Consider the following 26,437-nt stretch of genomic DNA (forward strand, 5'->3'; position numbering starts at 1 on the left):
TGCATCATAAAATATAAGCAATCTCACCCTCTCATGAAGCATGAGAGAATACTAACATTAACAAGCTCATTCCTTGTGTTCAGATTTACTCCTATTCTGCACCTACAAGAATTCTAATATTTTTTATAGCAACGTTTCAACGTAGCATTGCCTGCACCTTGTCACGTGTTCGCATCAGTAACTGTACTAGAGGAAGGTGCATACTTATTATAGGAAATAGATGTCCAGACAGTGCATTACATCCAATGGACTGCCAAATGCATTGAAATTTTGTCTTCAAAGATTGGACAAGTACTGTCCTTATTAGCCAATATGGAGCAACGTTTTCAGTAGAAGCTATTGACATTTTGCATTGCATATCTCACCACAAGCTAGTATTATTTAAATTTACATATCATCATGACCGCTGCTGTGCATTCCCATCAGAAGCAGAGCATTCCATATGGATGACAAGTCTCCTGCTGGTCATTTGGTATATCTTCTTTCTGTTATTATTCCTCTTTGAAGAGCTCACGACCAATTATCATTCTTCTTATCTCACTGGTACCAGCACCAATCTCAAATAGCTTTGCATCTCTTAGAAGGCGACCAGTTGGGTACTCATTTACATATCCATTGCCACCAAGACACTGGATAGCCTGTGGGTAATGAGAGGTAAAATATTAAATCGTGAGGGATGTTACAAAGTCACATATTTGAGTTTGGAAAGAATTAACTATTAAATCGTGAGGGATGTTACAAAGTCACATATTTGAGTTTGGAAAGAATCAACTATTTTCCTTGTCCTGTGTTGCTCACTACTAATAGTACGGTAGTAGAAAAAGTAGCAACACAATTTAAACAACTAAAATGTTCATAATATTCCAAAGCAGCCCTGAGAAATGATTGATCAACTTCCCAAAGCAGTTTCCACTGTCAGTAATCAGTTAATATTACGACAGAAAAAATAGAAAGGAAATTATAATAGAATCATTGAGCTAGTCTGTGGTGGCTTTCCACTGTAAACATTAATTTACTGATCAAGTTTCTGTTCAGTTGGCCTGTTGGCCACCATATGTTGCCCTTCAGGCAGACATTCAGGTACCTTTCAAGTTATCTTTGAGGATATTTTGGAAAATATAGATGACAAGAGCTTCATGAAGAAAGTTTCTTTTACCTGAAGAGCAACCTGAGTGGCCTTTTCGGCAGCAAGAAGAATAACTCCTGCACAGTCCTAAAGAAATGGAATACATACAAGTTTAGAACACTGAAGTTCATTTAGGAAAGCACCACAATGGAAGATAACTTCAGCTGCAATGGTTGATGATGGCGAAAGCGTAGGAAGTATCTATAGTAAAGCAGTATGTAAAGAGATTTTGTTAAAACAGCACAGAGAAGTTAGAATTCTCAATATAAATCCTCCACTAATGCATTGCATGTGCTCACAGGCAAAACAATAATGTAAGATACACTAAAGTTTAAAAGGAATTTCTTTCTAAAGATTAGTTTAGCTTGTTGCAATTTTATTATGCTCATTGTATGACACCATCACCCAAAATACGAGCAAATAATCGACATGTATGAGACTATAAGCATAAGAATGACAATATTGAGATAATACAGTGAGTGCTAAATCTTTGACACGAGATTGGAAATTAGATGGTTAACCACTGTATTTGGGATTAATCTTTTGGCATCAAACATGGTTAGGTAGGACAATTTTGGATCAATGAGGTCCTAAAAGAAACATAGGTAAACATCACGCTGCTATATAATTAAAGCAGAGACTTAAAATTCAAATGTAAGAATGGCATAACATCAAAATGCAAGACATAAGACAAAGAAACTGATGTGAACAGAACCTTCCGGTCAACTTTCCCATTATCACAATCCCTAGCAACAGAGTATACGAATGCCCTGGAAAAGGAAAAAGAGAATAAAATGTGATCAGAATTTGCTAGATGAAACTGCAGGTCAAAGTTTCAAATATAGAAATCCTTACCTCGATGATTGCAAGGAAGTATACATGTCAGCTAACTTCCCCTATATTTACATGAAGTAACAAATTCCTTAATTATTTCTTCTGTATGTAAGTCTGGGAAATCTGGGAAATAAGTACATTAATTCTGTAAAGACAAACCTGTATGAACTGAAATTCTCCAATTGGATGCCCAAATTGTTCTCTCTGGCGGACATAGGGAATAGCAACATCAAGGCATGACTGCATAAGGCCAAGGGGACCAGCAGCTAAAACAAGTCTTTCCAAATCTAAACCCGACATCATGACATAAACTCCTGTGACAAAAAAAAGAAGAAAGAATTGATCATTCAAGATAATTGATCATCAAAAGACCTCACCAACAGACTATGATAGGGTATAATTTTGGTCAAAGATGGAACATCCCTGAGTTCAGAAAAGAGAAGGACTGAACTGCAAGATTGTGAATTTTACACCAGAATCACCTTGTTTCCCTCGAGATAACAACAAGAAGAGTACCTTTTCCTTCTTGGCCAAGTATGTTTTCTTCCGGTACAAAACAATTCTCGAAAACAAGCTCACATCTGTAGAACATGTGCCATAGACAGAATGTAATGATCTTGCCTCCTCAGCATGTAAATGAGTAGATCGTCCCAGAAGGGAAAATAATAATAATAATAATAAGAACAGTAACGTACGTGTCACTTCCCCGCATACCAAGTTTGTCCAACTTCTGGGCAGTACTGAATCTGCAAAGAAGAAATAAGTTTAACATGATGAAAATTTATTTTTAAAACATATTCATTTGAAAACTATACAATAATTTTATTAAATCTTCTAATTTTATCAATTTCTTCTCTGATAAAGATAAAGAAGAACATAGTCACATACAACCCTTAAATAATCCATGCACCACAACAAAAAAATATAATATAAGTACACAGCACAATTCAAGAATTTCTAGTGGCATTAGAGATTTTTTCCTTTTGAGAAATGTGAATTTCATGAATTCCAAAAATATAGGAAAACAAAGGCTAAACAAAGTTTCCATGAGTCTGGATAAAGATGAAGAAGAACTTAAAATTGAATATTACCCTGGCATCCCTTTCTCAATTATAAATGCAGTTATTCCTTTGGATCCAGCAGAAATATCTGTCTTCGCATAAACAACCTGTTCTACATTCAATATATTAGTGACAATCTAATGAGCATAACTGAAGCAGCCAGCATAGAGAATTAAGAGACAATACAGTTGCTTTTTACTAACAAGGCAATATGCTTAGGTAAGCAGACTCTAGATGTAAGGCATGTTTAAACTGATGCGAGTCATGAAATAAAATATTGATTAGGCTACCAGCAGTCCTATGCTGATAAGACAAAATTATGATGAAATTCATGAAACTACGTGAAACCTAAAATATTGATATTTGATAAGGTCATGTACCAGCAGTCATTTGCTCTAACATATAACACGGATAATAATGATAACAAAAGCTCTTCAAATAAATTCTGCCCAACGTTACACTAAAATATTCTGATTACGAGAAAATTTACTCTTTATCTGATGCAACAATATGTTCACATAGTGTTGCTCAAAATCCCCTTATCTTTGTCCTTTAAAGCTAATTTTCACATAAATTCTGAATAGATGACTTAAATATTTTAACTACAGGAAAGTCATACATTTAACTTAACTTATGGGTAAGAACATCAGCAAATCCCTGCATCAGTCATACTTAAGTAAAACAAAGTCAGGCCAAATCAGCCTCAATAAATCAATAACAGCAATTTCTGTGGGAATATATGGATGGTTGCATTTTGACCATAGATTCATTGGTAAATTCAACAGTGAAACGAGCTTCGCATGGTGACACCCGATAGAGTTGTTCACAACCTCTAGGAGGTTGACGTATATGAGTATATCTACACAACTCAATATACAATAATCTGGATCTTTCATTTGAATTTATTCAAACTACAGTCATTTTGATATTCTAGTATCCTTGTGTAACATCCAAATTTGTCATAAATGTGATCTAAGAAGACATTATCCATCTATATGTAATTATGTTTACTAGTAAGAGTTGGTTTCAACTTCAAAACATTCTATATCAAAGGTGATTATATGAACAAATTCAACTGCAATGAATATATGCTGATCTTCTGAATTAATACATTAATGACTAATGAATTGCACATGCTTGTCGACTAATAAATTGCTATAGATTCAAGTTCGTGAACACAAATAAATAAGTTTTAGAATAGTACCAATGTTTGAGCAACTGGACCATTTGTGCACCACATCTTATTCCCATTTATTACATAACCACCATCGACTTTATGAGCTTTGCACTTCATACTGACAACATCAGAACCAGCTTGAGTAGTCGACAAACACACCAAAAAGGCAAAACCCACAAGAATAAGAAAATGTTATGGCATGTCTTAGAGCGAATTGACAGAAAACCAGAAAAATAACATCAGTTTCTTTTACCATTAGGTTCACTCATTGCCAATGCCCCTACATGCTCTCCACTGATTAGCTTCAGAAAAAGTACATTACATTAGCACAAAGAGAAAGGAAGTTAAGAATATGGAAATAGAAGGGTAGAATAAGGTGACTACCGAGGGTCAAGCTTTCCCTTCTTTTTGCATTAATATAATAACAAACGAGAATAACAATATAGGTACTTAATAAACATGAACTTCTGTATACGATAAATTATCCTAGAATAAATTTTGGCAAGATGTACAGACCAGCTCAGCAAAGATGATACTATATCATAATGAGCATTTCTAGCTCTTCTAAGAAAGTGTAGGGAATTTAAATTTCCTCATCATCTACGCATCAGTCCCACTTACATAGAAGAACATAGGACTGATGACAGTTGCAAACACCAATGTGTAGCAAGAACACCAATTAAATGGTCATTAAAAAGCAAGTGATATTTATATGAAGAATCAAACAGATCCAGCACGAAAATTTGTTGAAGGACTTGGGAAGAGGAAAAAAAAAAGATATGACATGATATTAATGTGACATTTCATCATGTAAAAATAATGCACTTAATCAGAACTTTGAGAAACCGGAAACCTACAGTAGTGAAGGCATAGGATAGGACCAAATTATGAAAATACTTCATGGAGTTAGAAGCCCTGTTTTAATATTTCTACAAACAAAAACAGTATGATAACTCTTGCAATTCATATTAACTTGTATCTTATGATTGAGAAATCATAGTCTTGAGATGTTTTAAAGAGGAACCTTCGGTAAGTACTTCTGTTTTTGTGCAGCACTACCATGCCGTACCTACAAATGAATACAACATGTGTTATTATAAATTTGAACAAGTTTGCAATTTGCAAAGACATAAACTAGACATATAACTCTTTGTACCAATTGATTGATGCATAGATTTGAATGGGCACCATAAGAAAGACCAACTGATCCAGAAGCACGACTAATTTCCTCCATCGCCATGCAGTGGTACATGTAACCAAGACCGAGTCCTCCATATTCCTCTATGCAAAAGATAAAAGATAAAAATAAATAAAAATAAGACAAGTTATTCTAAATAATCTCAAAAAGAAGAACAACTGGGACGCACTCATGGAAATTAAGAAATGATTGAAGATGCAAAACAATAAATGCTGATGATAAAAGCAGGAGAATGTAACAAGCTCCTAATGCACGAGGCTCCCACAACCCCACCTATGAGGGAACTGGAGAGGGAAGACATGCACAGCTTGGCTATCATATCCAAGGAAGTTATTTCCAAGAGATTAGTTAAAATGAAACTAGATAAAGTCTGCACATAAAAGCATGTTTAGTTCCACTATATTTTAAAAGCAGCATTCCGCATTCCAATATATTTGATAGTTTTACCTGGCGCAGTGATCCCATGGAGGTTAAAATCTCCCATTAGCTTCCACAAATTAACTTCCTGGAACATGTTACAGCATTATTTATCAGTCATCCGTACGGACCAGCACCAGCATGTTATAAAAGGGTATATTAGACAACCTTTGGGAAATAGTTTGTTGCATCGATTCTTGCCGCATGTGGGGCGATGCTTTCTTGTGCAAACTGATGAACACTCTCTTTAAACTACAAAACAAAAAAAAAAAACAAAAAAAACAAAAAGTGTCACTTCATCTGAAAGTATAAACACATTCATAGTGTCATAGATGTAAGATGATATATCCACTCTTCCGATAGGAAACAGGACATGGTACATTAATGGGATATTGGTAATACATTATATATATATATAAGAAAGCTTTCTAGAGAAACAAAAAGTTCTAAAAATTATTAGTTCAACTAGATTAGTGGTGGCTAACTATCATAATGTGAAGCATAAGATTAAGAAATAAGAAGACAGCATGTACTACTTCTACTGCACCATATCTAGTGAAAACAGATAAGTCACATAAGATTGTCATCCATCGACACAATGATATAAGTTAACATACACCCTTCTTGATTCCCTAAAGGAAACACACGTTGTAAAGTATCATTCTGATTTGGCAGAAGCTCAATAATGTGAATATTGGAAATTACAAATTACCTTTTTATACTTCTGAGAAAGTGAAAATTGATTTCCTTTTGTTCCTGATCTATTGAAATACCTCATTGAACAATCATCAGAAGTCTAAGATCAATATATAAAAGGTCTCACAGCTTCCAGCCTATCTACACTTCTAAAATACTCCTCAAAAGCTTATGTTTGCATTTAGCCAACACATCTTCTGATCCTCAGCACAAGGTCAGATAAAATTCATCTAATTTGATTCTACACAGCATTGATCCACTCTAGCACGCATTCAAGTAGTATTTAATCAGTACAAATGTTCAAACGAATTATAGGCACAAAGCACCAAAGAAGCGGTCTAATCATATATCCCTTCTTGACTGAAATATATGCCCTTAATCCTCGAAACAAGGAATCATAAGTAAGCCCTCCCTTAGATGCTCCTAACACAACCCCTACCACACATGGATCGGATCCGAGAAAACGGAAACAAGAGAGAGGAGAAGGAAGAGAATTTCACCTGTTTCTGGGTATCGTCGAAGAGGAGAGAGGTAGAGAAATATGCGCCTTGCCTCCTTTGCTGCTTCAAGAGGAGAGACGAAGCGATTCGTAGGGATGAGAACCTCTGCATTTTTTGAGAGGAGACGGGTGTGCTTTGGTATCAACAAGTGTTCGACGATATTACTCCAAGAAACTAGTATCCTCGGCTCGCCGAACCGAGGTCTTTATTAGTTACTTGCTTTGGTAGGAGATAAATACGCAAGGGGAGACCAGAGCTGGAGATGAGTAGGACAATACAAGGTTCGGTTCGTTCTTATCGTAGGAAAGACGTGCGGAATTCGAACAGTAACTAGTGGTCCGTGCGGGCGTTTGGCTCACCATGGGCTAATTTTAACTATAGGATATTTCGTGAATGATGTAGATTTATGATTAGATTTTATTAACCCCACATATTTGCATTCTAGCCCTATATTAGGGTTTTCTTAAACTATATTAAATCTGTCAAACTTTCTTACATGTCTGAAAATATAAGTATAAGTCATAAAAATTCATACGGTCTCATAGTTAAATTTTGAAGTGTATTAGATGAGATTAGTTTGGTCAAAAACTCTCATTTTAATACTCATTTGTTGATAGTGATGGACTAGCATTTAGCAACGACTAGGGTGATGTTGGCAGGAATTTTGTTTAGAGTCTCAATTCCTCTGATCACTTGTAAAAATATTAAAGATATATTATTACAAAAAAAGAAGAAGAGAGAAACAATATGAAAAGGGCACTCAACTAATAAAATTTGAATATTCTATTACATGGTTTAGTTTTGAATACTGAAATGCATAAATAAAAGCCAATTAATGTAGTTTATCAAAAGATCATTAAAAGATACTAATAGAAAATTGAAAATATATTTCAAAACTAGGGAGCCACGGCCCCTTTAGGTATACATGGGCCCGCTCATTCATCAGTAATTCATAACAATTCATGAGTACCAACCAAATAATGAACTCAATTCTCGAAGTACACTACTAAGTTATTCAAGATTAATATCGTTACATTTATTGAAAGAGAATCCTTGTATAAGTTACATCTGCTCAGTCAACCGTTTCAACAAAATGCTAAATATTAACAAAGATTAAAAATAACACTTCATAATTTCTGGGTAAGGCCTTACCTTATCCATAATGGCTTCTTCCTTATCCATTCAACAAACTAGGCCTAAATTCTTATGGAACTGGTGCTCGCAATCATTGCTCACAAAACGTTGCATCTATTGCCATTAGAATAGCAAGAAGTGGCCCTTTGTGATTGTTAACCACCAAAGCAATGGTTCTCCTTGATCTCGGCATGCTTCCTTCTTGTTCCTATCTCCTGTTAACTTGGTCTTCACGCCTCAAAAGCACAGCAAGAAACATGAACCTTCTTGAATCTAGCAGCTAGCTCTCTTTGATGCCATTATCATGAAGAAACTATCAATTGTTACCTGTTATTAACTAATGGGTCTAGTCGGTAGGTCTGTCCATCCAAGAGAAGCCATTGTCACCTAATAATACTCACATGCGTCTGTCCTGTTGGTTACTAGATAGCAACAAGACATGGCGTTCTTAGCATCTTATTGCTAATGTAATGACATGAAAGTGTCCTGTGAATCCAGGCCCCACTGTAGCGTTGGAGGTGCAAATGCATTTCTAGGCATCGCATCACCATCTCGTGCTTGCTGTATTTATGCTCATAGCTTGCAAACTCTGGCACAGCTCAAAAAGAAGGTAGCACCATCTGGTAAGAAGTCAAGGGCCTGAGATGGAACGACGATTTCGCGTTGATGTTCTCATCATCCTTCTAGCTCTTGCAGTGACTGTGTCAACAATTTGCCAAGGTTTGATTGCTTCTCTCTACTTTTGTCTTTGTGTTGTGCATTGCCCAAGTGATTGGAAATTCCCATCGACTCAATACTGCAATTGCTACTTCATCTGTCCGTTTAGGGCCAAAAATTGGGAGACATTAGCATAACATTATTATCGAAGTGATGGTGAATTAAAAGATAGGTATCTTACTTCCATCTGGTTTTATGTGTGACAGCTTCTGTACAAGATTCCGCAGTTCCAGAAGTATACCAGATTGACTACCGAGGGCCAGAGACTCACTCCCTGCCCCCTCCAAAATTTTCACAGAGAGGTACTGTATATTCCTCTCCTCTGCTTTATCCTTACACCATTAATCCTTCACATTTATCAGCAAACCTTTTCGCCTTTTCCGCAGGCCCCAAGCCAGAGGATTCCTGGAAAAGAGATGCTAACAGACAAGTAAGTGTAATTTTCTGCTGTTTTTATTTTCTTGATTTTGGTTTGCATTACCTACTTATTTTTATGCTCACAGAGAAAACCAGATCATGACTAGCAACAAAAATGTAATCCAACAGTGATTTCCATATTTCAGGATGTAGATATTGAAACTTTTTACTTTGGGTCCTTACAAGAATAACATGGTCAGCTTGTGATCATTCAAAAACTTTATGTATCTGTACTGTACTTTATTAGCATGCTCCTGCTATGAATGAAGTAAACTGGTCCAAAGATCTAACAAAAAATAGGACTTGAAGTAGACCATTTTGGGCCATAGTATGATGTTTTTCACAGTTCTTGAACCAAAGAAGAAACAAAGGAAGTATCTTATTTATCAAATTCATAGGGCGAAAAAATGATAAAGCTGAGCTGACAGAAAAATATCAGTTTTCAAGTGTGGAAATAACATATTATTATTACAAAAATGTATTTCTGGTTCTAAAGTTAAGCTTTCAATAATGAGACTATCAAATTGGTGTTGAATAAGAACAGCTCACACAACTAGAATAGCAAGACAGTGACAGCAAGTGACATCCTTACCGGATCTTCATATGATACCTTCAATGACGGTCCATTGACATATATAGCTTGGCAAGGCCTTAGCCAATACATAAATCCAATTAGAACCATTCCATCAAAAAGAAGGAACTGTAACCAATTTACGGTAAGGAGTAAAGGCAATCAATTATCAAATAAATGACAATCTAAAAGGTTAACATTTTCTGCAGCATGTAATCAATTGGATTCCTCTGAATTGCACAACGATTGGATCCTGAACTTTCGGGAGTCCATTGTTCAGAAATTCAAAGAAATTTTCTTACATTTTAGTTAATGATTTGCCAGAGAAATACCAGTTTCAGTCTTCAATCCTTTCGGTTCTATCTTTTGTTTGATTTCCTTATCATAGCACTTAATCGATGTTTGTTTCACATAAGAGGGAAGACTTATGAATAAAGACAGGGAGTCGTGTACAACTATTTGAATTAATCAGAAACGACGAAGGATGTAGTCCTTGACAATAAGAAATCAAGAATAACACTATATAAAAAAAAAATGAGGCATTCCTAGTTTTCTCTTTACCTGTTGTCATCTCCAATTCGAATCGCTCTTGAACCATTGTGATGTCGAATCATCCAACCCCAATCACAATACTGATTGAAATGAGATAAACTGAGATAAATTCATTTTGATCCGAGTCGTCGTTCTTTCTCCTTGTTGATGACATGGCTATTGTGCCAGAACCATCAACACACATTAAGCGATTAAAGAAAGGAGTTAAATTTAAGACAAACGAAAAGAAAATTTATAACCGACATCAATTGTAAGCAAGCTTACAGCTTCAATCCATAGCAACCTTCTTCCTCGCAGTTCGCAGCCCTCGCATTTCCAATTTCCACGCTCAAATTTGTGCACGTGGTAGGAATGGCACGTGCCCTTAATGTATATTTATCTACAGTCCACGCAAGCAACAAAAGAAAACAAATCTTCGATCGAAGCAGAAGGAAGAAGAGAACAATAGAAGATCAAATTACAGAAGGAAAAGAACAAGAAAAGATGGGATCAAGTACCTGAGCAAGGGTTCTTATCAGAGGCAAACCATCGAACATATGGTGAGCGGGGACTTCCGGGGAGGAGCGAGTACAGTTACTACGGCTGGGCTTGAATTGGTCAAGGTGGAATTTATACGTTCACATAATCATAGGTGGTAGAGGCAAGAGATTGTAATATACGAGAAAGAGATTAGTATTAATTAGGCTATATATGTGATGTAACAGAAAGAACTCCAACCGGCACTTCATAAGCATCGAGCATTTTATATGACAGTTGTACCCCCAATCTATAACGAGGTTACAGCCTTACTGTTCGCACTCCACGTCTCGCTCTCTTCGCTGAGATGGTCGCTATACTTGCTTAGATTTGTCTTCCGAGTGTTGAGGAGATTTAGGACAAGAGGGAGGCTGCAGTTGACATGGAGATAGATTTCTAGGTGCTGTAAGATGGCGCCTTAGTAGTGGAGTCGCTACTTGTTTGGCGAAATGCCAAAACTAAAAGTGATCGTAGCAATCTTATGATTGACATTGGTGTCGTTTGTCGTTGAATGTTGCAAGAGGTAGAGTTTTTGATGGTCCGGATCGGAAACTGCCATGGATGCAAGATCAAGATTTTCGAGCTTTGCCCCAGGTAAAGGTATTCTTTTTATGGAATTGTTGCTCATTTGCCCCAGGTAAAAGAAAAGGTATTGTTTTTATCCATAATGTAATGTAAAGGTGAACCAAAATCAAGATTTTCAACTTCGCGATGGAGACTTGTTAATTTTATATTAAGTCGCTATCCCAATTTCTGTAGACATGTCCATCTGAACAACTGCTTGTAATTTTGCATATCTCTCTTTGTAATTAATCCCCTCTAGTTTTTCTTGGCATGCAATATTCTCTTCAGCATATTTTGATAACTTGGCATCTTTATTTATTCATCTATTTTGTCTTAGTGAGTTTTCCAGTTCAAGACTACTCAATGATGTCGCTGCTTATGTAATATAGTAAATGCCTCATGCATGTTTCTGAAGATAATTATAAACAGGTGTCCTGTGAACAAAATGATGGAAGAATATCTCGACTTATTAACCTCTCAAGCCAACCTCACTACAACGTACTTGTACATCATTTTGATATGTTGATGATCATTTTTTTTTCTTTATGAGAAGCCTAATCATCATCATCCCCAACAATGCTCCACTTATATCAAAGTAGTCATTTTTAAGAGAAGAGATATGCTATTTAATATAACTTGATGGCCCTTCATACTAATTGGTGCAGCATCAGTAGATGAAGTTAGTTATTAAGTTCTCTACATCGTTGTGTCGTGTAAACACTTCTATCATCTGTCCTGAAGACCTGAACATGTCTGTATAATTGACGTCAGTTCACTAAATGAATGTTTACAGTACGAATTGTATATCAAAGATTCAAAATCTGCCACTTTTAGAGCTTTATATTTAAACTAGCATGTCCCATTTGTATCTTTGAATGGTCCTTTCGTGCTTTTGCTACAAGTCTTTGCCAGGTTAGCCTCTGTAGTGATACTTGTTTTTCTTTTATTGAGAAAAGAACAAAGCACCCTTGTTCTTTTGTTTTATACTTGCTTCCAGTAGCGAAGTACATGTGGAGAAACTGTGGACAATAACAAACCATCTTTTTCATTACTTGTCATCATATCTACCTATTCTACAATTGTTTGTAATATCGCTGCTTTGCCACATGTGTTAAATGGTGTTGGAAATAATTCTTGTTCTGTGATAACAAGCAAGGATGATTGAGATACCTTCTGACTCTGCTTGTCCACACATTTCTCATCTCTAACAAGGCATTGCTTCTCTATTGCAACTCCTGCTCCTATCTTTTTCTTCTTCGGATGACAGAGAATTATCTACGCAGAATTAGCCCGCCACTGGTAATCCTGCAGCTGCCGCCGCTGACACAATCTTCAGCTCCGGAAAGTCAAAACTTCAGATGAAATTTACTAAAAAGACACTACTATGCAACCAAAGTAGCACTTGTGGATTTAAAGACTTGAATCTATGACGGTTCAAGTTCAAGATCACGGTGGATCAAGGAAGCCACATTTCTAGCCCAGAAGCGGAGGTGATTCTTCATGTCAGCCCCTTGAGATTTCGACAGCATTTGTGGATTGAGCAGTGAGAAATCGGGTTGGCTAATTAACCAAGCCTCAGATAGATATGGTCTTCTGAAGTGCTTCTCATTCACGTCTATTGATATTTCACTACCTCCACTATCCTCCCTGATCCTCTGGAGACCTGGTATGATTCTTTTCATCTGGGGGCTCAATTTGTCCTTGTTGAAGGTGAAACCGAGATCTGTGAACCCTTTTAACTCGTAGTTCTCCAGTTCAGACATGCTTTTGTGGCTCCTCATCTTCTTTGGCATTCTTGTTCTATGTTTGGATGGAGAACCTGTATATATGCAAGGGGATGAGGGGTGTGATCTCAAATTATTTCTGGCTGGTTGCTGCAACTGGAAAAGGGGCTGGTCTATGACTATATTCAACCTTGTTGGCATCTTCTCTCTTCGAATTGGTTGTGTGTTTTCATTCTCATCGGTGGATTGAACAGTCTACACAAAACAAACATATATGCAGGATAAAGAACTGACACCAGTGCAAGGAAATAAATTGAATTGAGACGAAAGAAGTGCTGTTACCTCTATATTGCTGCTACTACTCGAAGATGGAGGACCTGAATTTGTTCTCTTGCTCCTCATCAGGGACTGGAGGCTGATCCCAGAAGGCTCCCATAGGAGGATGTTCTGGTGGAACCAGAGCCTGTCCATGAAATCTTGCAAGCAGTTTGAGCAGTTATCAGCCATGTGAAGTTATTGCAAGCTCCCTGAACTGATGAGAATAGGGGACATGAGTATATAAAAAGATTCCAAGGTTAGCGTGAGACAAGAGTTGTGGGGTCTTTATGCAGTGGATGTGGTTAATCTTCATTGATGGCAATTGGCATATTTGGTAGATAATGAGTGTGGTTTACAGTGATGGCAATTGGCATTAGCCGCCGCAGTGGCCGTGGCATGGGATCTTAGAACCGAATCCGATGCCACTGGTGAATAGTTCACAAAGTCAAGGACAAGGTTCACACAAATCACAAATTCACAATGAGCCTAGATTGGGGCAAACACGGGTTGGCAAATACTTCTTCGATTCTACTTCTCCAACGAAGATCTCGCATATTCTTCATAATAGAATTAGATTTGTATACGTATCCGGATAGTCATGTCCTGCACTACCACTGAAGTTCCGCAGGTAAGGGTTGAAATGATTGCCGGTGTCTATTTATTTCTTCGGCAGCTGGAAAAATTAATTCTATGGTTCTGCCGGTATGCCTTTCTGCTATCTAGCAAGAGATTGGTAAATCTTTCAAACAGTAGCAAGGACATATATCTTGAATAATAGTTCAAGCATACAATGGTATTATCTTCTTCTTTTTTTCTTACTAAGTTTTAGCTAATATGTTAAATTATCTGGTCTACATTTTAGCCTGTGTATATTATCAAATTATAATAACTATTGCTCCAAACTAAATTTCATTAAGACATTGCTTCAAGTAGTCGAGCCATTTCTTTAAGCCAATTGCACCGTTGAGTTATCAACCGAGCCGAGCTATTAAACCAAGCCACCAGATAATTTTTTTTCACAATAATTATTTGAATTAAAATTAATTCTATGACCTCTTTAGTCGTAGAGAATGATAACTACAACTCTATAAAAATTGATTGATATGGATGTTTGTACTTATTTAAAATAGATTGAGTAGAGAGAGAAGAACCCTAATCTATTTTTTAATATTTATTATTTATTTATTTTTACATAGACTCTTTTATTTAATTTTTGTAGACATTGACTTTTAATTGTGGATAACTTTTAAAATGTTTCTTTCGTGGTTGTGTGCTTATTTTTCTTTAAAAAAATTGTTAATCTTATTTTAAAGGAAAGAAAAAAAAAAGTTAAAAAGAAAATAATATTTTGATATTTTTCATTAACGTCATCTAAGAGGCTATGTGAAAATGGGTAGATATTTGGGTAAAATTAATCTAAATTGTATTGGATCCTTAAACACGGGTTTAAGGTAACCGTATTGGCTTGTTGCATCTTATTACTCTTTTCCAGCTTTTCTAAATTTAGGAATAATATTAACAGTAAATTAACGATGGCAGTAGGTTAATAACAATGGTTTTAGTTTCATATATTAAAATAAGACAACTTTTTCAGTGTTGGAATTGTAGGCCTTGGGCTCTACTGCTAATTGCTAAACCCCTAGTACAAAAATTTGAACTAAAAGATTTTGACAGGAAGCGAAAGAAGCAACATCACGAAGCTATCACTCACCGATCCCAATGGCGAGCGACGCTTGCCCTTAGCGACCAACCAACCGAGAACTCCTCGGAACATCCTCCTTAGTTCACAAGCACGAAAGAAGACTCCATGGAAGTCAAGCAAACGCCTCCTCCTTCTTCTTCTTCTCTTGGGCCCAAGCCCAAGTTCTCGTCCTACCAAAACCCAACCTTCTCCGCCGCCCTCACGGCCCACAGCCTTAGGCCCTCGGCTTCTGCTCTCCTCCTCCTCTGCTCCTCCACTCTCCTCGCCGCTTTCTCTCTCCTCGTCCTCTTCTCCAGGTAAAAGACCCTGCTCACCTCTCTTAAACCCTAGAACCGCGCACTAATCTGACAACTATTTCTTTCCTTAATCGTTCTTAGGGAAGAAACGATAATTCAGAGCTTGACCCAGATCCGTATCTCGCTCACCGCAGCTCGTAATCTCTCTTTCTCAATCTCGGTATCTTTCTATTTGCTTTTTGCCCGTGACGTGTTTGGAAAAATGCGAACTTGAACTTTTGCAGAGTACATTGCCAAATTCTTGGAAGCTGCAGTTGTGGTGGTGCTGGTTGCTACTCTCTCGGCGTTTCTTAGAGCGTTGTCCATTTACAATGCGAGGAAAACCGCTCCCAAGAAGCCCAAGGAACAGGAGAAAGTCCTGAGTGAACGCCAACTAAGTCTTTTGGGATTGAAGGCGAAAGTTTCGGAGAGGGCTGATGAAGCTGAACCAATCAAGAAGCCACCAAAGTCGAAGCCCGCCTCGGCTTCAGAACCCCTTGTTCCGATAAGGAAGTCTGTTTTCAGTTATACACCAACTCGATCGACGGGAATTGGGTCTGAGAAGCTGGGTTCGAGTAGTGGGAAGAAGCCAGGAGCTGTATCGCCCATGTCTCCTGCTCCTGCGCCACAGTATGCGTCTTCTCCTGGGACTCCGTGGTCCAGGCAGAGCTCGGGCAGTGCCAAGGGAATACAGACCGAGACGATGCTAGAGCAATTCCTGGCTGATGCGGATGAGAAAATGGAGAAGATGAATGAGTCAGCTGTTAAGGCAGCCACACCACCATCAGCCATTCGGGGTTTTGGCATTGCTAGCCCGAGCTCAGTTGCAACGGCTGCTACCGCTTCTAGTGCTGCAAGGAGCACGCCATTGAGGCCAGTCAGGATGTCTCCCGGTTCCCACAAGAAATACAGCACACCACCAAAGAAGGGAGAAGGGGAACTCCCTCCTCCCATGTCGATGGAGCAGGCAATTGAGGCGTTTGAGAATTTAGGCATCTATCCTCAAATTGAGCTGTGGCGGGACCGAATCAGGCAATGGTTCTCTTCTGTTCTGATAAACCCACTTCTTGAGAAGATCAAAACAAGCCACACTCAGGTTTCTTAGCTTTTCCCCGATCTAATTGGTTGCGTACATGCATGCCATCTGCATCCTTAATTCTTAATTCATTTTGATCTTGTAGGTTATTCAAGCGGCATCTTTAATGGGTATTTCCATTACGGTCAGTCAAGTTGGATGTGATTCACCAAGTATTACAGCACCTGTGAACTTGTCTCCAGCTGGTGGATCAAATGAGTGGCAGCCAACAATCACACTAGATGAGGATGCAATTCTTCATCAATTGCGTGCTACCCTTCTTCAAGCACGTGATGGTTCAATGTGTGAGTTACTTAAAGTAACTTTATGGATAACTTTCTTTCTAAATCAAGTGTTTAGGATTAATGGGAATGTCATTTACTGTTTTGTGTTTGATTGTTTGTCAAGTTTCTAATTTAATTTGGCTGCAGAATTTTGGACCATTTATACAATTTTTAGCATGGCTCCATCTTGTTCAAAGTTATTCCGAATTTCTCTTGAAATTTTTTGTATCCCCATATAAATTGGAATGATTATTTTCATGTCTACCTATGATTTCTACCCCTACATGCAGCACAACTTTCTTTTTCTGGTGCACAACAACAAAGTTCCTTGCTCCCAGTCATTCAGGCATGTCTGGATGCCATCACTGAACACCAGAGACTTAACACACTTATGAAAGGTGAGCTGGTGAAAAGTCTGCTGCCTCATAGCAGTGTGCGGGCAGATTACACAGTCCAAAGGGTTCAAGGTAGCTAAATCTTTCCCATTTCATATTGTATAATCTTTAGGGCATATCACATCATGCTGCTCCAGTGGCATTTCGAAGCTATATGCTATTTCAAGAGGAAATTTTTAGGACACTCTTTGCTAGAAGCATTAGTTAGTGTAATGAAGAAATCATCATTAGCACCAACAATGACCTTGTGGTTATGTGACAGAGCTTGCTGAAGGAACATGCTTGAAGAATTACGACTACGTGGGCAATGGAGATTTTAATGTTAAAGGAGGCAAAAAGTGGACTAGTGAGCTTCCAACTGACTCTCACCTGTTGTTGTACTTATTTGCTGCTTTTTTAGAGCATCCTAGATGGATGTTACATGTCGACCCTGCCTCCTATTCTGGTGCCCAGTCTAGCAAGAATCCCTTGTTTCTTGGGGTTCTCCCTCCAAAAGAGAGGTTTCCGGAGAAGTATGTGGCAATCATATCTGGTGTCCCATCTATTATTCACCCAGGTGCTTGTATATTAGCTGTTGGAAAGCAAACCCCTCCAATCTTTGCTCTATATTGGGATAAGAAGATGCAGTTCTCCCTTCAGGTAAGTGCAGATTGATTCAATTGCAGATAAGCACTCTGTTGTAGAATCTTTTCTTCTTCTTCTTCTTCTTCTTTGTTATTTTTGTCAAAGTATATCATTTTATGAATTGAGTGATGTAGGATCATAGATGTTGCCTTTGTGAATGGAATTACTAATCATAGATGTTGCCTTTGTGAATGGAATTACTAATCATAGATGTTGCCTTTGTGAATGGAATTACTAATCATAGATGTTGCCTTTGTGAATGGAATTACTGTCCATCAAGTAGATCTGACAGTGCCTTTGTCTAGAACCAGCTATTAATAATGTCTGCAGAATTAAGGAACTTTTGATTGATGCATTATTTAAGTGCTAAAAGAATGCATGGAGAGGATAATTTCATTAATTTAGACTTGGGTCATTCAGAATGTCTTCCTGAAAACAGCCATCTAGCACAGTAAAAAAACTAAATTTAGTCATGGAGAATTTTGGACTGCAAACATAGCAGATCCTCTCCCTTGGAAATCAGCTTTCTTTGAGGTTGTTAAAAGCTTCCTGAAAATGACAACCAGCTTTATTATCCCTGAAAATGACAACCATGTGCTCTTGAAATTTGTGAACTGCTGAAATTCCACTCAACTGGATTCAAGTCTCAATGACATCAGCTACATATTTATTGTGATATTTGCTGGGATACAGCTCAAAGTTACAGCAGCTGTAGGTAAGTTGCCTGCTGATTTTATCCCTTCTCTACTCAAGGTTGATATCTTGTAGAATCTGTGTTGCTTTATATAACACCATTAATCGTTCTTATATCAACTTTATTTCCAATTCTTGTTCATCATTTACTTTTGGATCATTATTTATAATGGTTTTACATTTACTGGTACCTGTGTGTCATTTTCATCATAATCTTTCTATTAGTGAATATTTTGGTGTATCATAGGTTCCCCTAAAATCTAATATTGTATTGTTAAACCTAATTGTACTGCATTAACCTTTAACATATTGACCTTTAAATGTTTATTAAGTTATTGCCATAATTTACATCTTAAAGTACAAACTTTTATAGGTATTATCACCAAAGTATGTATGCCCCTAGTTTATATCCCAACTTCGTAATCATTCAGTGCCCAACTTCTAAGTTGAATTATTATTTTCTTTAGTGTTGAATTTGTTCCTACTGTTTCCTTCAGATCATCAATTATAGAAGGAAATAATATTTTCTTTAGCGTTGAATTCATCACTTATTGAAGGAAACAAATAATATCTCAATATCTTTTGTGTACTGAGAAGTAACTTAGGTCGGATTTTCACAGGGAAGAACAGCACTGTGGGATGCCATTCTGCTTTTTTGTCACAGAATCAAGGTTGGATATGGAGGTGTCGTGCGAGGAGTTCATCTCAGTTCTTCGGCTCTCAACATTCTTCCAGTTTTTGAGTTGGACATTGAAAGCTGAAGGGCTGGTTTTGGTACTGCTGTATTAGTTTGTAAACTTTTTCTTCTCATGGAAGCCACCGTGGATCATTTTCAGGAGATGCCAAAGGATTTAAATCATGTCTCCTCTGTCAGGGTGTCACAGTTTGCTTATTTACTTGCTAACATTTCATACTTAGCCACAAAATATTGCTTAGCAGGTTTCTAAACTTACTGTTGAAATAGAAATAGGAATAGTTATTTGGAACTCTACTAATTTCTGGCAGAAATAGGCAACCTGAATGTGTAGCAGACTCGCATGCTAATGTAATCACTTCTTGGGCTATTACCCCTCGATCAGCATCTTTTATCCATTTCGTTGTTAAATGCCCTCTCTTTTCATGAACCGACAACCAACTTGGGGGATAAAGCATCATGTAGAGCCAGCAGGTAAAGTGCTTATCTGGAACTCAATTGGGTTTTGTTATGCTTCATTTCATTGGCAGGAATTATTGTTTGGTTTCTTAGAAGCCAAAGTGGTACATCATTTATATGCAAACGACAGTAAGAGAGCTTAATTTATCCTTTTATTAGTATGGATGTCGGCATTATCATTAAAAATACTCCTTTTATATGGAATGAAGTTAGGGATGTGGTCCTCGTGGGGACTCACGGATAAGGATAAAAAATTAAGTTAATTAAGTTGCTCAAACGTTGCTTTCATCAACAAACTGACAGATCGTTATGCCACAACTTGTAACAGTGGGCATGCCCTCCCGTGAACTTACGCCCAATTCATCACGCAATAATGTAGGAATCCATTCAATAATAGATCGAAGAAACAGTTGAATGACAATGCTATAAGAGCAAGGAGGAGGTATTGCTGGATTTGTAGACAAGCAAAGATGGGTTCTAATCCAACACTTGGAGCTTCCTTGTTGCTATCGTCTCTCCTCTGCCTTCTCTTCGGCGTTGGTAATATTTTTCTCCAGAACATGATGACATGGGGAGTCAATGTCGAAGAAATCCATTTTAATTAGTTAGCGAGGCATCAGCTCAGTCACCTTTTATGACAAGGATAGATAAAATTCTAGTCTAATCAACAGATAACGCATCGAATAATTCATGCAGGAGCGAGCGAGCTGAGGCTAAACTACTACTCGAAGAGCTGCCCAAGAGCAGAAGCTATTGTCAAGGAGGAGGTCCAAAAGCTATACAATGAGCATGGCAACACCGCTGTTTCTTGGGTCAGGAATCTCTTCCATGATTGCATGGTTAAGGTGAGCGATTAACTTATTCGTCTCTAAATTTGATCCTTATTCTTTTAACTAATAGGAACTTAGAACTCTCTTGCTTCTAAGAGCTCTTGTGCGTGTGTGTATGTGCGTTAATTGGAAATGGTGCAGTCCTGTGATGCCTCGCTTCTTTTGGAGACGAGGAACACCGTAGTCTCAGAGCAAGCATCTGAACGTAGCTTCGGCATGAGAAACTTCAAGTACGTCACCACGATTAAAGGAGCCCTCGAAAGAGAGTGCCCTGCTACCGTCTCTTGTGCTGATGTCATTGCTCTCTCTGCAAGAGATGGTGTTGCTTTGGTAAGTGCTTCCTCCAGTTATACTCTTGTTTTGCCAATATACTTGAGAAGAAATAGATTTGCTTTACAAATATATTTAAAAAAAAACAATAAATCCACCTTTTTCTTTGTTTCTCCAAAGATTATTGCAACGTCTCCAAATGCTAAATATCTTGTTGTGTGATCGCATAATATCGTATAAAAATATTCTTGACAGCTTGGAGGACCACACATACCCATGAAAACTGGAAGAAGAGATAGCAAGGAAAGCTACGTTGATGTGGTCGAACAATTCATTCCTAATCACAATGATACCATATCTCTAGTGCTCTCACGATTCAAGTCCATGGGAATTAGTGCTGAAAGCACTGTGGCACTTCTCGGTACATAAAATCATTCTGTCTTCAAATATAGAGAAAATTATATTAATATTCATAAGCATTAACTTCATTACGTTTCATTCGCCTTCAGTATTTCACTCTGAACATCATCCGTTTTGTTTCAGGAGCTCATTCTGTAGGGCGAGTGCACTGCGGTAACCTTGTAGGTAGACTCTACCCAACAATTGATCCAACAATAGATCCTGCGTATGCCAAGTACCTCCGCTACCGGTGTCCATCGCCGAATCCAGACCCGAAAGATGTAGTTTATGCGAGAAATGACCGCGAAACACCGATGATACTAGACAACATGTACTACAAGAACTTGTTAAGGAACAAGGGACTTCTGCTAGTAGATCAACAACTTGTTTCAGATCCTTCACTCTCTCCTTTTGTGAAAAAGATGGCGGCAAATAATGCTTATTTCCACGATCGCTTCTCGACCGCGCTTCTCTTGCTATCGGAGAATAATCCACTTGTTGGAAACCAGGGGGAGATAAGAAAGGACTGCAGATTTGTTAATGCTGAATAAGCACAGCAGCAAATCTTGCATATGGATTACTGCATCTATGTATGTGTGGTCAATAAACCTTTGTGAGAAAGTGAAAGACCTGTGTATACATAGTTTCTACGTTCGTTTGCTCATCTAAGATGGTCAATAATATTATGGTTTCTATTCAAGTAAATGTTTCAGCGCAAGATCTCTATCATTTATATGATGTGATTCTGTACAGTTGTAAATGATAAAATAATGAGATTAGAAATCAGCTTCATGATCTTCAAATCTTATTATTTATTCTCTGGACACCTTCATGCCTTCGTTATTACATGAGAGCTATAATGGCATGCATTTATCCAAGTATTAAAGAGTTTGAACTTTGATATGACGCAAGGTTATATCTGTCGTAAACTAGTTGCTCGTCGTCTTCCATGGGGTGTTATCTTTTTATATTCTGGACAACTATTTCTTCTTATAGAGTAAGCCACTATCGTCTGGTCTATTAATTGTGGACTTTTTTGACAACTTCGCAATCATCTCTACTATCATATATGACCAGATGAGTTCTTATTAATTAATGCATAACAGAAATCTCTTGGTATGAGACAAATCAAAGTGGTTAAAAGAAGCCAAATTAGACCAACTCTTTGTCCAATGTAAACAAATCCCTCGCTTTCCACCACATTTGTTGTTGCTCAATGATTTCATTGCTAACATTGTCTCGTCCTTTTCAGTGCCAAGCCGTCGAGAGTGCCATCGTTCTTGATCCCATTGCCAGCTGCCCTGTCTAATCTTTGCCCCCCTCTCTAAATCAAGCTTACAAATTACTCTTAATGCAATGTAAATCTTATACTATCTCTTTCGTCTGCCTGATGCCAATATGAGCGAATCAACATATGTCAGGTAGATATTTTTCTCTCTTTTTTATTTCTTTTTCTTTTTTTAATAACAAAGAGAAGAAAAATTGATGGCCAATGATCGTTATTTGTGATCTAACTTCCAACTAAGAATGTCAACGGTCTTCTTTGAACCTTCAACATCTTCAGTACTTCTGCTTCTCCTTCTCCTCCTCCTCCCGCCTTTTAAGAGCGAGGGGAGGATATACTGGATCCAACCCAACTCATTCCAACGCCCTCCCTAATTATGTTTTTAGGAGGCGGTAGAATCTTCCTCAATCCAAAACGAACCTATGGGAACCTCCCCTTGTCCTCCTTGCCTTCTTCTAAACTTTCTACTCAGATTTTTTTGGTTCCCCTGTTCTTAATGCTAATATTCAACTATGGATTGATCATCGAGTCTTTAGCGGACCAAGAGAGTGACCGGATCACCCTGCTCCCTGGCCAACCTCCGGTTGACTTTTCCCAGTATTCCGGCTATGTTACTGTTGACTCGCAGGCAGGGAGAGCACTCTTCTATTGGTTTCAGGAGGCACCGGCCGACATCCAGCCAGCGCCGCTAGTCCTGTGGCTCAACGGCGGCCCCGGTTGCTCGTCCATTGCCTTCGGCGCATCGGAGGAGCTTGGAGCGTTTCGAATTAAGCCTGATGGGAAGACACTCTATATAAACCAATTTGCTTGGAATAGTGGTAAGAACAATATCAAGTTGTGATCTTTTCGCAGTTTGCTGAATTGGGTCTGTGTCAAGATCTTGTCTTCTTTTTTTTTAATTTACTGTAATTGTTCCAGTGGCTAATGTGCTTTTCTTGGAGTCCCCTGCTGGTGTTGGCTTCTCTTACTCGAACACTACTTCGGATCTGTACACTGCTGGAGACAATAGAACAGGTTTGTTTACTGGTTGAATGAAACCATTGTAATTGTATACTGCCAATTGTTCTAATAGATCGAATTCGTAGCTGTGGATGCGTATGCTTTTCTTGTGAATTGGTTCGAGAGGTTTCCCCAGTACAAGTATCGTGATTTCTACATCACCGGAGAGAGTTATGCAGGTCTGTGAAAACTAATAAACGCCTTGAATCTTGTTCATACTTCTTTAATGCAATCTGTTTGGGTTAATATTTCAGGGCACTATGTTCCTCAACTGTCTCAACTTGTATATAGGAACAATATAGGCATTCAGAATCCTATCATTAACTTCAAAGGTTTCATGGTAAAATTTGCAACCCTTCCGCTGGCTTTCCTTTGCTTACATAACAGTGATGATTGTCACAAAAATTTTAGGTTGGAAACGGTGTCACTGATGATTACCATGATTATATCGGGACTTTCGAGTACTGGTGGAATCATGGCCTCATCTCCGATGAGACTTACCAGGATCTGAAGGTGGCCTGCGATTTTGGGTCTTCTGTGCACCCTTCAGAAGCTTGCCTAAAGCTACTCGATATTGCTGATGACGAGCAAGGGAACATTGATCCATACAGCCTTTACACACCGACTTGCAACCAATCTACAAATCTTAGACGCAAACTAAGAGGTCATTATGTGAGTTCTCTGCACCAATTCTACCGCTCACCTTCTGCTCTCTTGACCACTAAAATTATTTCCTCTTCAATTTACTGATCAGAACGGAATTCTCAAGTAGCACTCATTCAGCATTGATTCTTCTGTCCTGCAACTTTTTTTTCATTTTATTGACCAGCTGTTATTTCATAATATAACTTGGAAGTTCTTCATTTATACTTCTTAGCTCTGCATATTTAGCGTAAATTCAGCATTGATGCATCTTTTTGTTGATCCTTCCAATAACTCTTTCCAATTCTACCTGCTTTATGCCTCCTTTTATGTTAGGAGCATATCTAACAACAATCTAGGTTGATAAATTTTGCCCAAATGACATCAAAATGTTCCACTTCAATTTAACTCAGCATGCATCTGATACATATTGAATGAAAATCCAGCCTTGGATGCTCAGAGGTTATGATCCTTGCACTGAAACATATTCCAAAATATATTACAACCATCATGAGGTGCAGAAAGCACTCCACGCCAATCTTACTGGAATCAACTACTCTTGGAATACATGCAGGTTTGGTGTAGCTGCATCATCTTTGTCTATTCTTTGATCTTGAACTTGCGAATCTTTTCTAACTCAAATTACGTCTATCTTTCGTGTTGATTCTATGACAGTGACATCGTTGGAAACTACTGGGCAGATTCGCCAAGATCCATGCTTCCCATTTATCAAGAACTTATTGCAGGTGGCCTACGCATATGGGTGTTCAGGTATATACTTTGTTACAATTGATTGCACTGAAAGTCTTCTCGTAAACTAGTTGATAGGCCAAACCTTAAGCCTCCTAGTTGAAAGTCATCCTAATGTTTGCATAACATCTTTGGGCTTGCAGATTTTTCACATTTTCATAAAGGTACCTATCAGTGATATTTACAAAATCTAACTCGAAGATATTTTCTGTTTTTGATTCTAAATTCTGTAAGCCATCATATATAAAATGCTGAAAAGGACAAGATTATTTGCTGAGGGATCATGATTTGCAGTAGTCTTATCATGTGTGATTTTGTATACTAAGCTTAATATTTGAAGTGTTGTGAAAATACAAATAACAGTATTCACGCTGAATTATAGATCAGTGTTAACTATGTAGACTAAGAGCGAAAACTGATAAAAGAACAGTGAAATATTATTTTACCTGACAGTTTTAACTTTAATTAAAGATCTTAAGATTCTTTCATAAATTGCAACACAAACCTTTTTCGCAGTGGAGACACAGATTCTGTAGTTCCCTTGACAGCAACCAGATACTCTCTTGATGCTCTGAACCTTACAACTCTCAACAAATGGAGTCCCTGGTATGACAATGGACAGGTTAGCCTAACAATCTTTCTCTTAAGTCTTAATTATTGAAGTTATATCTACACATTAGTTTAATCTCATGATTCTATACCAGGTTGGTGGATGGAGTCAAGTGTACCAAGGACTGACCCTTGTGACCATTAGAGGAGCAGGGCATGAGGTTCCTTTGCATCGCCCTCGACAAGCTCTGATACTGTTCAAGCATTTCTTACAGAATAAGCCAATGTCAAGCTGACCCTTTTGGATAGATCTGCCAAAGGAGAAGAATATATATACACTTACTTAGTAATTCTTCATTCAGGAAAATAAACATATCAAGTACATAAGCTGGAGTTGAATCATTCTTCTCCACCAGGTTCCTTTATTTCTTGATATGTGTATATATATATAGAATAAGTCTACCTTCAGATTCATCAATAGTGATAAAAACTGCAGATGATGCTCATGATTGTATCTCGTATTTACTCGTATGAATAAACTGATTTATGATTTATTTAATTTATATATCGTATTTACTCTTACCATAACATAAGGGGACATTTTAACTTCCACTATTTTTTTTGTACACATACCTCCAAATAATCTTGTAAATATTATTAAGTCATTTATATTAAAAAAAAATTGAAATGATAGTTAAAAATATGCAAAGCATTACCAACAAAGGTAACACCTATTCATTTGTTTGATTATCATTAATTTTTATGTGATCGAGCATTCAAGAATTAAAACAAAACGTTGACAACAATACAAGTAAAAATTATAACTAACTTTTATAAAAAGGTTTCAGCTTAATACATGATCATATATATTAGTAATCACAAGATTAAAATTAAAAAAAAATATTGTAACTAATCACAATAAGTAAATAATAACTTTAACGTGCATAAAATTTTTAAAAAGATAACGACAATCACCTAATTAAACATTTT

The 26,437-nt window shown here is 37.6% G+C and overlaps 6 protein-coding genes and 2 long non-coding RNA genes across 11 annotated transcripts; 4 read left to right on the forward strand and 4 right to left on the reverse strand.

Moving 5' to 3' along the window:
• Nucleotides 1-187: 187 nt before the first annotated feature.
• LOC140781282 (isovaleryl-CoA dehydrogenase, mitochondrial) lies at nt 188-7,351 on the reverse strand. 2 transcript variants are annotated; one of them, XM_073127205.1, is made up of 15 exons: nt 7,010-7,351; nt 5,982-6,065; nt 5,844-5,901; nt 5,355-5,479; nt 5,223-5,267; nt 4,452-4,500; nt 4,226-4,335; nt 3,052-3,128; nt 2,656-2,706; nt 2,477-2,541; nt 2,120-2,274; nt 1,982-2,022; nt 1,842-1,896; nt 1,157-1,213; nt 188-638 (listed from the first exon to the last, which is right to left on the reverse strand). In XM_073127205.1, exons 1-15 carry the CDS (start codon nt 7,118-7,120, stop codon nt 492-494), a joined length of 1,230 nt encoding a protein of 409 aa, XP_072983306.1. In that variant the 5' UTR covers nt 7,121-7,351; the 3' UTR covers nt 188-491. The 2 variants fall into 2 exon arrangements, with proteins under 2 accessions (XP_072983306.1, XP_072983307.1); XM_073127206.1 differs by having other exon boundaries at nt 4,452-4,492; nt 7,010-7,185.
• Nucleotides 7,352-8,020: 669 nt separating this feature from the next.
• On the reverse strand, nt 8,021-9,370 carry LOC140781286 (uncharacterized). Its single transcript, XR_012107690.1, has 2 exons — nt 9,042-9,370; nt 8,021-8,957 (listed from the first exon to the last, which is right to left on the reverse strand). It is a non-coding gene; the product is annotated as an uncharacterized lncRNA (long non-coding RNA).
• On the forward strand, nt 8,237-9,574 carry LOC140781285 (uncharacterized). 3 transcript variants are annotated; one of them, XM_073127212.1, is made up of 5 exons: nt 8,237-8,496; nt 8,642-8,863; nt 9,067-9,162; nt 9,247-9,290; nt 9,364-9,574. In XM_073127212.1, the coding sequence occupies exons 2-5, from the start codon at nt 8,788-8,790 to the stop codon at nt 9,382-9,384; spliced, it is 237 nt and encodes a 78-aa protein (XP_072983313.1). In that variant the 5' UTR covers nt 8,237-8,496; nt 8,642-8,787; the 3' UTR covers nt 9,385-9,574. The 3 variants fall into 3 exon arrangements, with proteins under 3 accessions (XP_072983313.1, XP_072983311.1, XP_072983310.1); XM_073127210.1 differs by having other exon boundaries at nt 8,292-8,863; XM_073127209.1 differs by lacking the exon at nt 8,237-8,496 and having other exon boundaries at nt 8,499-8,863; nt 9,424-9,574.
• An 844-nt stretch (nt 9,575-10,418) lies between these two features.
• Nucleotides 10,419-11,031, reverse strand: LOC140781287 (uncharacterized). Its single transcript, XR_012107691.1, has 3 exons — nt 10,898-11,031; nt 10,665-10,779; nt 10,419-10,556 (listed from the first exon to the last, which is right to left on the reverse strand). It is a non-coding gene; the product is annotated as an uncharacterized lncRNA (long non-coding RNA).
• A 1,384-nt stretch (nt 11,032-12,415) lies between these two features.
• Nucleotides 12,416-13,758, reverse strand: LOC140781284 (uncharacterized). Its single transcript, XM_073127208.1, has 2 exons — nt 13,547-13,758; nt 12,416-13,459 (listed from the first exon to the last, which is right to left on the reverse strand). Exons 1-2 carry the CDS (start codon nt 13,709-13,711, stop codon nt 12,905-12,907), a joined length of 720 nt encoding a protein of 239 aa, XP_072983309.1. The 5' UTR covers nt 13,712-13,758; the 3' UTR covers nt 12,416-12,904.
• Nucleotides 13,759-15,199: 1,441 nt separating this feature from the next.
• Nucleotides 15,200-19,662, forward strand: LOC140781279 (uncharacterized). The gene is made up of 7 exons (XM_073127201.1): nt 15,200-15,520; nt 15,602-15,657; nt 15,745-16,595; nt 16,681-16,879; nt 17,149-17,325; nt 17,516-17,892; nt 19,191-19,662. Exons 1-7 carry the CDS (start codon nt 15,330-15,332, stop codon nt 19,329-19,331), a joined length of 1,992 nt encoding a protein of 663 aa, XP_072983302.1. The 5' UTR covers nt 15,200-15,329; the 3' UTR covers nt 19,332-19,662.
• Nucleotides 19,663-20,079: 417 nt separating this feature from the next.
• LOC140781283 (peroxidase 21) lies at nt 20,080-21,927 on the forward strand. The gene is made up of 5 exons (XM_073127207.1): nt 20,080-20,263; nt 20,420-20,568; nt 20,695-20,883; nt 21,079-21,244; nt 21,367-21,927. Exons 1-5 carry the CDS (start codon nt 20,194-20,196, stop codon nt 21,771-21,773), a joined length of 981 nt encoding a protein of 326 aa, XP_072983308.1. The 5' UTR covers nt 20,080-20,193; the 3' UTR covers nt 21,774-21,927.
• An 824-nt stretch (nt 21,928-22,751) lies between these two features.
• Nucleotides 22,752-26,006, forward strand: LOC140781280 (serine carboxypeptidase II-1-like). The gene is made up of 9 exons (XM_073127203.1): nt 22,752-23,325; nt 23,426-23,521; nt 23,593-23,685; nt 23,761-23,846; nt 23,918-24,178; nt 24,595-24,722; nt 24,824-24,919; nt 25,415-25,520; nt 25,603-26,006. Exons 1-9 carry the CDS (start codon nt 22,884-22,886, stop codon nt 25,741-25,743), a joined length of 1,449 nt encoding a protein of 482 aa, XP_072983304.1. The 5' UTR covers nt 22,752-22,883; the 3' UTR covers nt 25,744-26,006.
• The last annotated feature ends 431 nt before the right edge of the window (nt 26,007-26,437 follow it).

Source organism: Typha latifolia, chromosome 2, assembly GCF_019914945.1.
Source record: "Typha latifolia isolate L0001 chromosome 2, TyphaL0001v2, whole genome shotgun sequence".
NCBI classification, from domain to species: Eukaryota; Viridiplantae; Streptophyta; class Magnoliopsida; order Poales; family Typhaceae; genus Typha; species Typha latifolia.